Raw genomic sequence first — 15852 nt, 5'->3', positions numbered from 1 at the left:
TAATGCTGGTCGCTAGAAGTAGGTCATATTTCAGCCATAATTGCATTGTGTCACAACCTGAGTAAGCAGATTCCTAGCGCTCGAGATAGAGTCACAGCTAAACAATGTTCGCTTCCGAGCTCAGCAGTCTTCGAACTGAAATGCCACGTTTATGCACTGGAAACGAGAAGTAAATAAAAGTCTCGCAAGCAAAGCACAGTCTTTATGAGCAATGATCAAAAGCCAAGTCACTGAGCAGCTCTCACGTACAGTCACATCCTACACAGAGTTGCTAATGCTGTCGTGACTTTTACTTTCTCCTCCCGCAAGTCAATCTGCATTGATTCTGGAAATGTATCAAGCCAGTCCACAAATAATGTCTGACTTCCTGTAACCAATTCTTACAGCCAGGGCTCTTCGACTCACGAGGACAAGGACCGAAGATCGTTGTGGTCGAGGCGCAATTCCAAGATGTCACATTAAGACGTTACACTGCTCAGCTCGAGTTCCGAGCCATGCTCTTATTATCCAGTGACTTCTACCAGCATTTTCTATGGAGCGGTGTCAGCGAGAGAACCCCTCACTGGAAGCAGACAGGGAAGCTCATGATCCTCTGACTGTGAGGAGCTAGGTATAAGCTATTAATTACCTGCCCCATTGAAAACTGAAGGGCTGTAGATTGTCAGCGGGTTCAATACCAACAGATCCACAGTCATTGGTGTTGGGCTCAAACAAGTTTATTAAACAATCTCCACCTTTCACCACCTTGCTTGGCAATGCCAGTGGGTTTATCCAAATAACTGGCAGCGGCTGCTTTTGTGAAGCAACTCTCTTGGGCACGTGCGATGGAAGAGAGGACTCTTACCAAGTCAGAGTGTAATGTTACGCTAGAATGCAACTGGTTGTATTCTCTCCCTCACTCTCCCTCCCTCCCCACGAGTACACTTCAGAACTGTCTTGACTACAAGTCCTGACCTTGCCTCAACAACGCTATTAGTCTCCGCTTTGACAGCGTAGCATTGCATCGCTTACAGTCTCCCTCCCTGGAATGCTTTCAACGTGAAGGGCAACTGGAAACCAGCAGATGATCGCTGACCCAAAATTCCACCTAGTCTTAGCCCGTTGCTCTTTTTTTTAAAAAAAGAAACACAAGATATGTTGAATTTGTCGTCAGAAATATAGAAAATCCAAGTCCTGTATTTGTAAGCCAGTTATTCTTTATATATATATAAATATGGCTTAAGACTTAAAATTTTCACTTTAAAATTCAAAGATAAATATTTTTATTTGAGGCTAAGACATGATGGAACTTTGGGCCTTAGTTGAGCAAAGTCTTGCCTGATACACAAAAGACTCAATGCTCAACTGAGAAAGATATATCACGCTAGGGGTGATCTCCAAACACATATTGGAAACGACCCCTTGTTATCGCTCCCCTCAACAAGTCTCCAGCCACCCAACCCTGGGAAACACCGACATCTCCTCCTACCTTCTTCAGCTTGCCACTCTTCGTCCCCGCAAACACCAGAGAGTGTTCGTTGTAGACATACGAGATCACCGAGGTCATCCGGTCGTGCTCCTCAGAGAACACGGGAATTCCTTGCATGAGAGTGGATCCACCCAACGGAGCATTAATGTCCAAGCCACAAAATCGGTCATCTATTGGGACAGGCTGCCCGGGACAAAGAACAAGCTTGTGTTAAAGGCAGATGTGAATTTTCATTTATCATTTACAGTAGAACATTATAATAACCCACACATTTGATACGACTGCCTTTCACATCAGGAGGATTCACGTCAAGAGTTCCTGACGTGAATATACTGTTAAGTGACTGTGTATTTATCGGTGAATATCTACTGTTATATAGGTAGGTAGATAGAGAGAAGGGAATGTAGGTTATTTTGCACCTTTTAGCAACTTGCAATAAAGGAGAAAGCACAAAATGCTGGAAAGCTGCTGCAATTCTTAAGAAGGAACAGTTTCCAAGCTAAGACAGTGTAAGAATTTCCCACATTTCACATTTGTGAGATCTTAAATTTCTACGAGGCTAAGACTAATTGGAATTTGGAACTCAAGGCTTTAAAGACCGTGGTCTTCAATCTTAGAACATCAGAAATTTTGGGCCCACTGTGGTGGGGGGGTGGGTGAGAGCAAGAATTCAATTAGAGTCATTATAAATCTTTGCTCATCAAAACTGAAAATGAAAGGGAATATAAAGAATATTCCGTTTCCAACCAGACAGCCCATAGCATTGTATCACTGTATCACAAATACAAGCACAAAGGCCCTTCCCACATTACAGAATAATGCTGTCCACTGTGCCGACTCTCAGCCAAACTCTCTTCCCTGTTTCCCGCCTCAGTGCAATTATTTGACAGTCTGGACTGAATTATGTGCAGTTTTATTCCCATGCTCGCGTGTGTCAGACTCCTCTGAACTGAACGCAAAGAAAGGAAATACAATTTATACCTATTCCATCTGTTCTATATCCAAGGTCAAGACTGAAAACAGAAGCAGGGTTAACTGGCCGCCACAGAGCTTGTATTTATATTTATATAGCAACCTCGATCTTACGTAGGATAACATCTCGGAGCGCTTCACAGTGGTGGAGTCGGATGTTGAGCAAGGGAGAAGTGGGGGGTGGGGGCGGTAGGGTGGGGGCCATAGGCGCAGTTGAAGACGTAGGTTTTAAGATGGGATTTAAAGACATGGGGTGGTGGGGTGGTGGGGGGTGGTGGGGGGGGGGGGTGAGGCAGAGGGATAAAAGCAGAGAATTCCAGGGCATGGTGACCGAAGGCTCGGCCACTGATGGTGGCACTAAGTTTATGAGACATGCCCACCACAGCTGGCACGGGTTAACTGAGTAGACGGGCAGTGGATAACAACAACAACATGCATTTATATAGCGCTCCTCTGTGTCCCAGAGCACTTTAACTGGAAATATTTCAATAGAATGTTACTCAATTTGTTGACCAAGTTCATATTGCACGACCAAAACACACACTGCTCCATTGTGAAGGGGGTGATGTCTTTCAGATGAGATCAAGGTCCCATCGGTTCTGGTAGATGTTAAAAATCCAATGGCTCTATTCAAAAAGAGAAGGGAGTTTCTTCTGGTGTCCTGCCCAACAATTCTCCAAACAAAATTGATCATTCGCTTCACGGCTGTTTATGGAACACTATTGCGGGAAAATTGGCTGCTGCATTCGCTTACAAAATACAGACACATAAGGTATACAGTAAATCTTTTGAGCCATGTTCCCAATTTCAAAATGACATATCAAATGCCAAGATTAATTATTTTGTTTTCGAGAATGGCAAAAAAAACCACACCCTATCAATTAAAATAATTTTTTTCTAATTTTTGCACCAATGGCAAATTGGTCTTTCAGACTAAGACGAGGTAGAATTTCAAGCCTATGATTTTAAACCCCACCTTGAAATCTGCCTGTGTTCACTACAGCGTCTAAATTATGGGAATGTGAGTATTTATAGTATAGTTTAATTGAAATAAACTGAATTTTTAGCCTCTAATGATCGTCAGTGATTTTGGATGGACAGCGGACAAGAGAACACAGCTTTAGGACTGTAAAAGGCAATTTCAGGGCAGACACCAGGAAGCATTTCTTTACCAGATAAAAACAAATATTTGGTCACTCAATCCATGACTGTTTGTGGGACGCTGCTGTGCGCAATTGGGGACAGCGTTTTGCCCACAAAATATACAATCAATTCATTTTACAGTATATTCTGTGAAGAGCTTTGAGACATCTCAATGACATGATAAGGCGCTATATCAAATGCAAGGATTACTATTATTATTATTTTATATACCAGAGGGCAATTAACAACTGGAACAGGTTGCCAGGAAAGGTGGTCGAAGCCAGGACACTGGACTCATTTTTAAAAAAAACATGATACTGGGTGGTCTATAGGTGGGTGTTCTGGAAGGATGAGATCAAATGGGCTAAAGGGACTTCTTCATCCAAATTAATCTTGTGAAGAGGTTTTAAATCCGACTGAAATTGTGCACATTTGGAATACTGTGTGCGTTCTGTATATCCAATCTTCAGAAGATCATTGATGCGTTGGAGAAGTGGGGCGAGCAAGGGAAGAGCAATAAGGATGATTCCAGCACTTAAGAGCTCCAAGCGATGAGGAGAGCCATACAGAAGCTGGGGTTATTCTAATAAGGAAGAGATTGGGGACATCTGTAAAGTGATGAGAAGCACGGACTGTGTGAGTTGCAGCTACCTGACTTGAATCATGAGAGCAGAAGAACAGAACCAGAGGCTATAGTTTTAATTTAAACAATCTCAGGGGATGAGAAGATTTTCCCCCTCCCATCAATTAAAGAAAATGTAGGACGTTCTGTCTCTTACACGAACATAAGAATTTGTTGGCGAAAGAAGACCAAGGTCTATCTTGTTGGCCTTCCACCAATCTGGCAGTCGCTTGAAATGTTGTGCCGTAAACTATTTACCGTATCCCGAGATATTATTTTCCAGCAGAAATTATCTAATTTGTTCTTGAAACAAACAACATTTTCTGCTTCCACTGTCTCAAGAACTGGATAAGTAATCACTTCTGAACGGTATTGGATGATGAATTATAGGACACAGTGATGTACTTCTAGGATAGGGATGCAGGAGAGGTGGGGAAGGAGAAGTATAGGGTCTGTTGATGGGATGGATGGAACAGGCCAGGTTTTGATTAGAGAAGATGGATAAATATTGTAAAGATTTTTTTCTCCCTGTTTGATTATCTTTGGCAATCAGGGAGTGTTTGGACAAGACTTTTCTCCGGGAAAATGAGATTAGTGGCTTGTTGGATTGGGTAAGAGAGAGTTAACGAATACGGTTTGATGTTGTCTATAGACACATCCAAAGTGTTGAGTCAAATTGTTTTGTGCATCCTTCTGCTCTTTGGTTTCGCCCACAAAATACACAATCAAACCACTTTACAGTATATTCTTGTGTAGCACTTTGAGATATCTCAAGGATATAATAAGACGCCATATCAAATGCAAAGATGATCATATTATATTAGGTTTAAAATTAATTCCAAGAACAGGACCTCCTTCACTCTCCACAGCCCCTCCAACTCCCCTCCACTTACCCAACTTCTCTGACAGACCCTTGGTGATTGGAACTATTTCCTTTAGCCCAACCACTGCTGTGCCAATCACTAGTGCACTTTCCCCGACAACCAGTATCAGATGAACCACTTTCAACGATGGCACTCACAATGGGCAAGCAGACCAGACAGGCAAATTCTCCGGCTGGTATAGAGAAATTAGAGCGAGCTGGGACATTCATCGCTGCATTCTTGGCAGAGGTCTGTAGAAACAAATCTTCCCCACATTCTTAAATACTAGCCTCAACCTGAAGCTGGGCAGCAATATAATAATAATCCTTGCATTTGATATAGAGCCTTTCACGTCATCAAGGCGTCTCAAAGGGCCTCACAGGACATACTGTATAGTGGACTGACTATGCATTTTGTGATTGAAACACGGCAGCCAATTTGCACATTGCAATGTCCTACCAACAGCCACCCAGTACATGATCAATTTTATAATTTGTGGGATTGTTGGCTAGGACACCGGGAGAAACTCCCTTCCCTTTTATGAATAGTGCCATGGGATTTTTAACATCCATCTGAACAGGCAGACGGGACCTCACTTTAAATTCTCATCTGAAGAACGTCATCTCCGACGATGCAACACCCCCCAACACTGCATTGGAGCGTCAGCTTAGATTATGTGATTCCAAGTCCTGACGTGGGGTTTGATCCCACAACCTTCCGACTCAGAGGTGAGAGTGCTACTTGCTGGTTTGAAAAGGGATCACTTACACCTCTCCCAGAACATCGAGCCTCAACTAAAAACGCGGCAGCCAATTGCACAGAGCAGTGTCCCACAAACAGTCGTGGATTGAAAATGAACAATTTATTATTGTTTTGGAGGGATTATTATTAGGCGCGTGGAGTAAGAAAACTTGCCCAAAGTTTCGTCCTGCCTGGAATTGAACCCAGGTGTCTCGCTCGCAGTGCTCTAACCACTGAGCTACAGGACCTTGCATGAGTTAGTACTCCACATCTCCATTGAAGAGACCGAGAGTTATGCACGCAGCATAAAAGATTGACACACTTTTGACGTTATATACTTAAAAGTAATTTTTATATATTATATAAATTGGAGTTGAGGTACAGATCATCCATGATCTGATAGAATGGCAGAATAGACTTGAGGGGCTGAATGGCCTACTCCTGTTCCTATGTTTCTATGTTTCTATTATATTAAACATATTCAAGGGAGTAACTTTTCCTATAACAGTTCTGCATTAAGAGCAGTGCTCACACTGGGTAAAAGGCGACAGCTACCAGCATTGTCAACCCCGAAGGAACAAAGAGTCTCCTCCATATCTCTAAAAACAAAGATGAAGTACTGCTTGGTGGCATCTCAACAGCAGTGGATCTAAAACTCAAATGTTACAGGTTATAAATAGATTATTGGCTTAGACTGAGACTTGAGACCTTGTGTACTTTGGAAAAGGACCTTGTGTTCCAACACAGAATGCCAATCAATAACCTATTCATTCATCTCTATTGGTTTCACCGTGCTTCAGGTGAGCCATAAATTGTGCGTCAGAGGTAAGCTTCCGAGAATCAAAGCAATGCTGCTAAATAAATATGGAAATTCTACCACACAGAACGAAGCCGGTTAGCTGTGTCCCACCCTGGCTCAGTGGGTAGCATTCTCGCTTCCGAGTCAGAGGGTTGTGGGTCCAAGGCCCATCTCGGGACTGAACTCACAGTCTAGGCTGACACTCCAGTGCAGTGCTGGGGGCTGTCCTTCGGATGAGGTGTTAAACCAAGGTCATGTCTGCCTATTCAGGGGGATGTTAAAAATCCCTTGGCAATATCCAAAAAGGGAAGAGAGCTTCTCCTGGTGCCCTTGCCAACAATCCCCCAGATAACGGTGATCATTCGCTTCAGGCCTGTTTAAATTTGTTAAAATTATTACTTGAAAATGTGTCCCCATTTGCTAATGACTCACCAACCTTAGGAAAGAATCTATTGCTGGTTACTGTATCTCAACATGAACTAATTCATGCAATGGGTAACCAGAGGGGATGGTAAATGTATCAGGAACATGGTTCTTTCATGCTTTCAAATGCAACGTTACCATTGAAAAAGAGTCCTCCTTCAAGTAATTCTCCCACCATGAGAGTACTGCACAACCCTCAATAGATATTTCTCTAGGATTCTAGCTTGCTAGACGCAGTCGAGAGGAGGCAGTGGGAAGTGGGTTGGGGAGTAAGCAAGTCGGAGAGGTAGGGAGACCCCAGACCTACAAGTCCTGTAGTTCAGTGGTTAGAGCACTCGCCTCGCAAGCGAGAGACCTGGGCTCGATTCCCGAGCAGGGAGAAAAGTTGGGCACGTTTCCTTACTCCACACACCTCTGCTTACCTAGCAGTAAGTAGGAACCCGGTTGTTAGTCGATTGGCGGATCGTTTTTCCGGGGGATAATAATTGCTCAAAAAACCCAATAATAGTTTGATCACTCAATCCACGACTGTTTCTGCGACACTGCTGTGCACAATTGGTTGCTGCGTTTCGCCCACAAATATACAGTCAATTCACTTTACAGTACATTCTGTGAAGCGCTTTGAGACGTCTAGAAGACGTGAAAGGCGTTATATCAAATTCAAGGATTATTACTACTATTACTATTATTATTATTATTATTGTAGGAATGTCAAAGAACTATAGCACAGAGTATACCTCTGGCAAACATAGTTCTGTCATGGCAGTACAAGAAAAAAAATGTTTTGTTTTCGATGAATCCGACAAGTAACGCAGTTTACTTGTGGAACTTTACAGTTTCACAACTTAAATCAAATTTCATGCTGCTCATAGAAAAGAGAGAGATTGCTCTCTGCACCTGCTGTGATCGCAATGGCTTATTCTCCACTTCCATTTGTGTCCCATAACATCTTTTTTTTTTCTCTCTTGGAATGCTCACACGTGGGAGAGGCACGAACACCAGTGAAGGACACGGTAAGGTTAGTATAAATTGCTATTAGAAGCTGCTGTTGCTCATCCCAGGATTGAGTCCCAGAATACTGAAAGCTGTATCGTGAGTGATCGAGCTTCGCTGGGTTTCTTTAACCTGCATGAATTTACCTTACCACGAGCTACTGGTGGAAGCAAACACATTCCATACAAACACAACGTCACTGATGATAACCTCACTGTTGTGGCACTGGGTGGTGTGGTGACTTAACACACTCCCTGGAACAGAGGTTTGAATTCAGTTGGTTTGATTCGCCTCTTTCCTGGTTGTCTCCTACTAAAACCATACCTACCTGCCCACTCCATCAGCTCAGTAAGCTCTGGCCTACGCCATGTCCCCCGTTTGCCTGCCCCGCCATTGGCAGTCGGGCCTCCAGTCTTTCTCCCCCCGCCCTCTGGATCTCCTCGCCACCTCCCTCGCCTCTTTCAAAGCCCGTCTCAAGACCTTCCTCTTTGACCGGGCCTTTGGTCATTCGCCCACCCCACCATACTTGACCTCCACCCCGCTTGATTCCAATCCCCAGCTCAAGTGCAAACGCTCAAATGTTCAGTGCCTTGGGTTACAGTGATGTGAAAGGCGCTATATAAATCCAACTTGTTGTAAATGTCAAATCCTTCAGGCTCCCACTGCTTTCCCTCACCGACTACCCTGCCCTCTAATTTACTCTAATACCACCCGTGTACTGAATATCTTCATTGTGAATTCTTCAACAGTGATTAGCCTTCTCCAATGGCCATTGCATCACTAAATCAACTCTCCTTCCTGTCTCCCAATAGACAGAAATAGACAAGGTTTGGCATTGACCGATCTCCAATTACATTAAGTGCCAGTTCTTTACAGATGTCCACTCAACGTGAGTGAGGCCAAACTATACTGAATCACTTGGGGAGGGGGAGAGGGGGGGAAATGGGGATGTATTAATTCACAGTCTCTCTATCCTCACCCAATATCCAATATCAATGGAGAAGCAAGCTTGTCATGGCTCACTTTATACAAAATATACAGTCAATTCACTTTGCAGTATATTCTGTGAAGTGCTTTGCGACGTCTCAACGACGTCATGAGGCGCTCTATCAAATGCAACGATTGTTATTATAGTGCTGGCTTTTTTCCTCTCCCTAGATCAGAAGAGAGTGCGTCCACTTGTACTTCCAGCTGAGATCAGCTAACTCAACACAGACCAGGCAAGGAGCCCAAGCATGAAGCAGTCACTTTTAGCAGCTGAGCTGTACACGCACAGTATTCAAATTCCGAAGAGCTTCATTTCAGTATTGAAATGAAGGGAAGTAGGATATATGGCACAAACATAATGCACAACAAGACAGCAGTGAATCAGAAAATAAGCTGCTTGCGATGTAGCTTTCAATCACAGTAATTATGCAACCTGTAATTTACATGTTGTTCACGCTGTCTTATTGAGTTTTACACGTGTGAATTGCCGGTCAAAGATGGCAGATACAAAATAACATTTCAGCCATTGTTTCATACACAAAAACTATTGTCTACGCTCCATCAGTTTCAAATTGTGCGGAGGTAATAATAAATAATAACAATCCTTGCACTTGACGTAGCAGTTTTTACGATTAGGACTTCACAGGATATACTGTCGTGGAGTGGACCGGAGTGATTGTGTATTTTTTTAGGCGAATGTGGCAGCCAATTTGTCCACAGCAATGTCCCACAAACAGCCTTGAAGCGAATGATCAATTTTACCTGGGGGATTGTAGGCCAGGGCAACTGAAAGAAACTCACTGCTCTTCCCCACCGCAATGCAGTCTTCAAATGAAAAATCGTAGTGCTCTCTAGAACTGCATTGGAGCGTCAACCTAGACTGTGCGGATTCAAAGTCCTAGACACGCGCACACGACACAGACACACGTAACCGACACACATACATACAAAGCAAGTCAACCTTACCGCAGTAACGCAGGCGATGTCTTTCACTTTAAGCCAGGCCAGGTCCAAAAAGCCTTCTCCTCTGTAACAGGACTGAAGCCTGTCCTTGATCCGTTCGTTGATGGACTTCAGCACAAACATGCAAAGGGCGGACTCATCCGGCACTTTGCTTCGGCGTTTCTGACCCTTGGAGAAGACGGTGAAGAGTACATCATCGTCCGGGCCGATGCCCAGTGACCGAGCCAGTATAGCCCCGGCCTTGGACAGATAGGCGGCCTGCAGCAGACGGTACTCGATGCCTCCCTTGACACAGCCGATGGGAAGCTCGACGTAGGAGTTGAAGGTGGTGTCGGCTTTGCACAGCCTGACCAGCTTCGAGGTGTAGTCCTGCTCACGGGTCGAGCCCAGGGCGGTCACCATCTCTGGCTGGAGGGTCAGGAAGTAGACAAAGTTGTCGCTGCTGAAGCCATAGATGTAGTAGATGTCGAAGTCGGGGATGACGGTGAAGGTGTCAGAAGGGATCTTGATCAGCGAGGCCACAAACTCGTCGTGGAAGACGTAGGCGAACATGCCGTCGGCCTCGGAGTTCTTGGTCAGCCTCCGGCTGGAGATGGTGGGGAAGTACTCGGGTTTGCCGTCCACCGCCGTGGCAATGAACAGCTTGGCGTCCGCGTCGTGATCCGCCACGATCACCCCGAACACAGAGCCGCTGTCGTTCACACCGGACAAGTAGTGCTCCTTCTTGTGCGACGGCTCGCCCAGCTTGAACAGGTCGTCGAGCCTCAGGAGCTTGCAGATGCCCTGGTAGAGGCTCCCGCAAGCGATCAGCCGGTTCTCCTTGTAGTCGATGAGCAGCATCTTGTTGACGTTGTTGGTCATGGTGAGGGGCTCGTTGCATGGCTGGACGATGCGGGGAGGGTAGCAGGCGGGGTTGTCATCGTCGGGACCCGTGAGGTGGGACACCATGAGGTCGAGATCGCTGGACAACTTGTAAATCCTATTGACCGCTCCCAAGTACACGCTGCCCGTAACCTGATCCACGACCAAGTGGTTGAAGACCCATTCGGACCTCTCCGACCTAAAGGTGCCGTACTCTTTGTTCACAATCGTCCTTGACCATGAAGAAGCTAGCACTAGGATGAGGTGGAAGATCAGGCAAGTCCGGTTCTGTTTCATCGGTGCCATTGTTGATGAGAGATCAAAAGCTCCTCTCCCCTTGATTTCTGTGTCTTAATCCCAATTAAAACAAAACACTAAACCAGCTCGATTGCTCCCAGCCGAAATCTATCCACCAGTGGGCTTCTGATCTTTAGCATTGTGGTCCTGGAAGACAAGAAACAGAGATATTTAAGAACTAATAATCCTTGTATTTGATCACGTCTTCGAGACGTCTCAAAGCACTTCACAGAATATACTGCAAAGTGAATTGCCCGTATGTTTTGTGGGCGAAACACAGCAGCCAATTGCGCACAACTGTGTCCCACAAACCGTCGCGGATTGCGTGACCAATTTATTGCTTTTTGGAGGGATTATTACCCGCAGAAATGAATCTGCACTTTCCCTGCGCATTTCCATCTTCAAGTTTTATCCCATTCTCCCAACCGTAATAATCCTTGCACTTGCAATACGACCTACCTACCCAGACACACTCCTTCAATACAGTCAGTGAGTGGTGAGAGCTGATTCCAACAGTTCATTGCTCCTGTGCAATTGCACTCAGTCATTACACCCTTCAGATAACACAGTCTAACCTCCACCTGTAACTGACGTGAAATCACACATCCTGCGCTGGTTTCAACCGTGGGTTAATTTCAACCCCTGATTTCATGACACTTGCTGTCTCATTTAGGAAAAACAAACTAAAATGCATCATCAAGTCACTAAAACAGGTGTTTGTTTTGCAATCCAAAAATATCCTCCATCCTGCAATGACTTGCTAACTGCAAATTCACCAACATATATGAAACTAGATTTCCTCCCTCTCACCAAAAAAAATTACGACTCCCACACTCATACTAGGTTTAAATCACTGCAGATAATAACAACCCTTGCGTTTGATATAGCACCTTATCACGTCTTCGAGACGCCTCAAAGCATATACTGTAAGAATATACCGTAAAGTCAATTGACTGCATATTTTGTGGGCGAAACGAATGTTTGACTTGCAATTTCTAACAATGGGTTTACAATCAATCAATCAAGAAATAAATGTGAAATCAATCAACCAATCAATCAATCAATCAATCAATCAATCAAATAAATTCAAAGCAAGCACATCAAGTGCAAGACTCTCCTGCGAAACGAACCTTTCACTGAAGTCCAGAGTGTACAAGGCTGCTAACACCTGCGGATCAGGAGAGATTTGCTCTTATGTTATTGCAGTCAACCTCTCCTTCAGATCAGCCGAAAATGCTGCAGCTCTGCCCGACGTTCTTGCTTTAAGAATACCAACGTTTACCACATGCCACCCCGCCCATGCCACCCTCCGATTGGCTGGTGGTCACCCACCCTCTCCCCATTTTTCCCTCTGATTGGCCGCACAAGTGCCAATCAATCATTTTACTCCTTCCCCCTAAACCCGGCTGATCCGCCTTTTAGTTTTGGTCAATTGACACATTGCCCCAAACTCCACCACCATAATAATAATAATCCTTGCATTTGATATAGCGCTTTTCATGTCAGGAGGACATCCCAAAGCGCTTCACAGAACACACTGTAAAGTGAATTGACTGTATATTTGTGGGCGAACGCGGCAGCCAATTGCGCACAGCAATGTCCCACAAACAGTCGTAGATTGAAAATGACCAATTTATTATTGTTTTTTGGGTTTTTTTTGGAGGGATTATTATTAGGCTCTGTGTGGAGTAAGGAAACTTGCCCAAGGTTTCGCCCTCTGCCTGGAATTGAACTCAGGTCTCTCACTTGCAAAGCAAGTGCTCTAACCACTGAGCTACAGGACTCCACGAGTTTACCATTTACTAAAAGAGTGTCCAAACCGGACTGACAATGCCACACATCCCACCGGACCCGTGGAGATCCTCGGGTCTTGATTGGAATTTCCCCCACAAATTATGCAGTCGACTCACTTTGCCGCGAAGCATAGTTAAGCATCAAATGCAAGGATTATTATTATAATTCTCCCTCTCTCTCTTCCCCTTGGAGGGAGGGACACATCCATGCTTACCCAACTCTGGAGGGTATAATAATAATAATAATAATAATAATAATCATAATAATAAACCTTGCATTTGATATCGCGCCTTATCACCTCTTCCAAACGTCTCAAACCGCTTCACGGGATAAACTGTAAAGTGTAGCGACTGTGTGTTTTGAGGGCCAATTGCTAGGCACGGGTTGACAAGAACCAAGCCTTGGGGACCCCAGAGTGTGCGTTGAGGTAACTGCTGGAGCCTAACCAGCAAAAAACACATTGCTTGCCATCGAGAGCACCGGCTGGCAAGCTTCTCCCTGTTTGTTCAGCTGGGACCACCCTATCCATCAGGGCTTGGGCTCGCAGAGTTAACGGGAATCGAATGGGAAAACTCCCTGTCTCCAGTCTGCCAGTCTGCCCTTCCTAGTCCTGGCCAAGAGCCAGAATTAGCTGGTTTGTCATCAGCAGTGTCTTGGAGGACTGCGGGCCCTCCTTTGCCAAAAATGTCACCTTGGAGCCAGTTCAGCTCCAAGGAGATCCCGCTTACCATCGCCAAGGAGGACAGTCACACCTATAAAGGAAGAAAGGCTAGCAGATCTGCTGTGCAACAAATATGTTTGGATTTTCCCAGCCTACTTCACCGTAACTAACCCAGTGAACCATCCAGTAGCTAACTGCATAGCACAATTTTTAGGCAATGTATTTAAAAATGAGCCAATCAAAGCAAAATGGAGTGTGGATAAGCATAGGCAGTAAAACAGAGGCTGTTAAAACATAATTAAACAAGCGCTACATTTATTCTGTTACCATAAGGAATGGGACATTGAGATTTCTTCATCGAAAAAATCATGGATTAATTATATTATGGAATAGAAACGGACCACCTAGGATGGCAAATCCACATTGCTGTTCAACATAACCTAATCCTACCCCCTTGAAAAAAATATATGGTCACTCAATCCACGATTGTTTGAGGGGCACCGCTGTGTGCAAATGGCTGCCACATTTCCCCCACAAAATACACAGTCAATCCACTTTACAATACATTCCGTGAAGCGCTTTGAAACGTCTCAATGACGTGATAAGGCGCTATATCGAACTCAAGGATCATTTTTATTACGGATATCTCCCCACAACCTTCGTATCCCTCTTTTTCAAGCATCTATCCAATTCCACTTTTTTTTTTAGATGAAGAAAAAAAAGATGTTAGGCCATCCATCTCAACAAGGGTCCATTGTGACAACTCCAACTGCTAATCCGACTAAGTGTTAGTGTGGTTACAGCAGGAATTGTAGCCTGGTTACATTGCGACAGAAATATCTAATTGGCCCGATCTCTCTCACTCACTGTTAAGTTTGGGCTGACTCCCATGTAGATGGGCGCTCCCTCATTCTGCAATGCTAAGTTGCCTTAGTGACTCTGAAAGCATTTTTCCCCCCACCGTCTCGGGAGTAAACTTCCAATTGAACTTCCAAGCCAACTTCATCTGCTTATTGTAAGCGCTGAGAGAGAGAGACACCAGAGCTAAATCGGGAACAAATAGGAAACTGTCCTACGATATCACACTGGAACTTTGTCCAGGGGAATAAAGAATGCCTCATTCTCCATGATGTTTGAATCACGCTGTCCGTAAAGGAAGGCATCCTTTTATTTTTATCCTCTAAGTCCCGAGCCAGGACACTGTGCTCATGACCACATTCCTTTAGCTGTTGGTGGGTCTCTGATATAAAAGCTGCCAAGTTCTGCCAAGTCTCTGTCCAATAAACGTCTCAAGAGGATAAAAAAAACGTCATCTAGAACAGAGCGTCGCTTTCTATATATAAAAAAAAACGGCGGTTGTGTAACAACACAACATTCGCTCTACAATCGATCCACTTTACTTCACAGTGTGGCTTGTGAAGCGATTTGAGACGTCTTGATGACGTGATAAGGTGCTGTGTCAAATGCAAGGATTATTATTATTATTATTATTATGTATTCTGACCCAATTCACTCGAGTCTGGATCGCTCGGCTCTGACAAATTCGATCCGAGTTGTGACGAGACTGGGATGAAACGAGGGCGGCTTCTACAGGCAGACGTGTAGTTCCGCAAGGCGCATTTTTAAGGACATGCTCAATCGAATCGGAGGTTTGTCAGCGCAGTTTACACTGAGACACGTGATTAGAGAGAGCACTCCTCACCGAGACCCCTTTCTGGCTTTCCGATTTAGGCAGGTAGACGTGACTTAATCGTTAATGTAACTGAAAATTGCATTAACAATTAAATCGCATTACCTGCCCGAATTGTTAATGCAACTGTAAAGGTGCCCTTTGGACTTCGAGGTCTTTAAAACGTTGCAATTAATAAGCCTTTTTTTTAATACACACACGCGCTTGCCACGATTCAGAAAGAAATGGGAATTTCTCCTGGTCTCCTGGCTAACAATCCCACCCCCACCCTCACCCCACACCAAAAAAAAACTAGTCACTCACTTCACTCATTGGCTATTTTGTGGGACATTGCTGGGTCGCAAGACATAGAAATGAAATCACTGGGGACGCATTTTGTTTCTCAGTAGGTAATGCAGAGAAGCGGGAGCGTGTCCGAGCACTGTTGACAGACAGTCTCTGTACAGCTGGATCCTGGTGAAAGACAAAACTTCATCTCGACGAGTATTTTTAGCGTTAATCTTGTTGCGTCAATTTCACAGTGTAACCCACAACTGCCCAAGTCTGCTTTCTGATACCAGTCCAGAGTAATTTAT

General features: G+C 44.5%; 1 protein-coding gene across 2 annotated transcripts in view; it reads right to left on the bottom strand.

The window, feature by feature from the left end:
- Window positions 1-15852, bottom strand: part of plxna4 (plexin A4) — a 296341-nt gene that overhangs the window by 267427 nt on the left and 13062 nt on the right. Inside the window, exons 2-4 of one of the 2 annotated variants that reach the window (XM_042335955.1) lie at window positions 9978-11279; window positions 1469-1651; window positions 110-156 (exon numbers count right to left, since the gene is read on the bottom strand). In XM_042335955.1, the coding sequence (XP_042191889.1) occupies window positions 121-156; window positions 1469-1651; window positions 9978-11141 (1383 nt within the window). In that variant the 5' untranslated portion in view covers window positions 11142-11279 and the 3' untranslated portion in view covers window positions 110-120. Of the gene's footprint in view, window positions 1-109; window positions 157-1468; window positions 1652-9977; window positions 11280-15852 lie in introns of those variants that run through there. The other variant, XM_042335956.1, reaches the window with a different exon arrangement.

The sequence above is a fragment of the Callorhinchus milii genome, unplaced genomic scaffold (assembly GCF_018977255.1).
Source record: "Callorhinchus milii isolate IMCB2004 unplaced genomic scaffold, IMCB_Cmil_1.0 Scaffold5, whole genome shotgun sequence".
Lineage (NCBI taxonomy): Eukaryota > Metazoa > Chordata > Chondrichthyes > Chimaeriformes > Callorhinchidae > Callorhinchus > Callorhinchus milii.
Note: the sequence above shows the minus strand (reverse complement) of the source record. Positions and strands in the feature narration are given on the sequence as shown.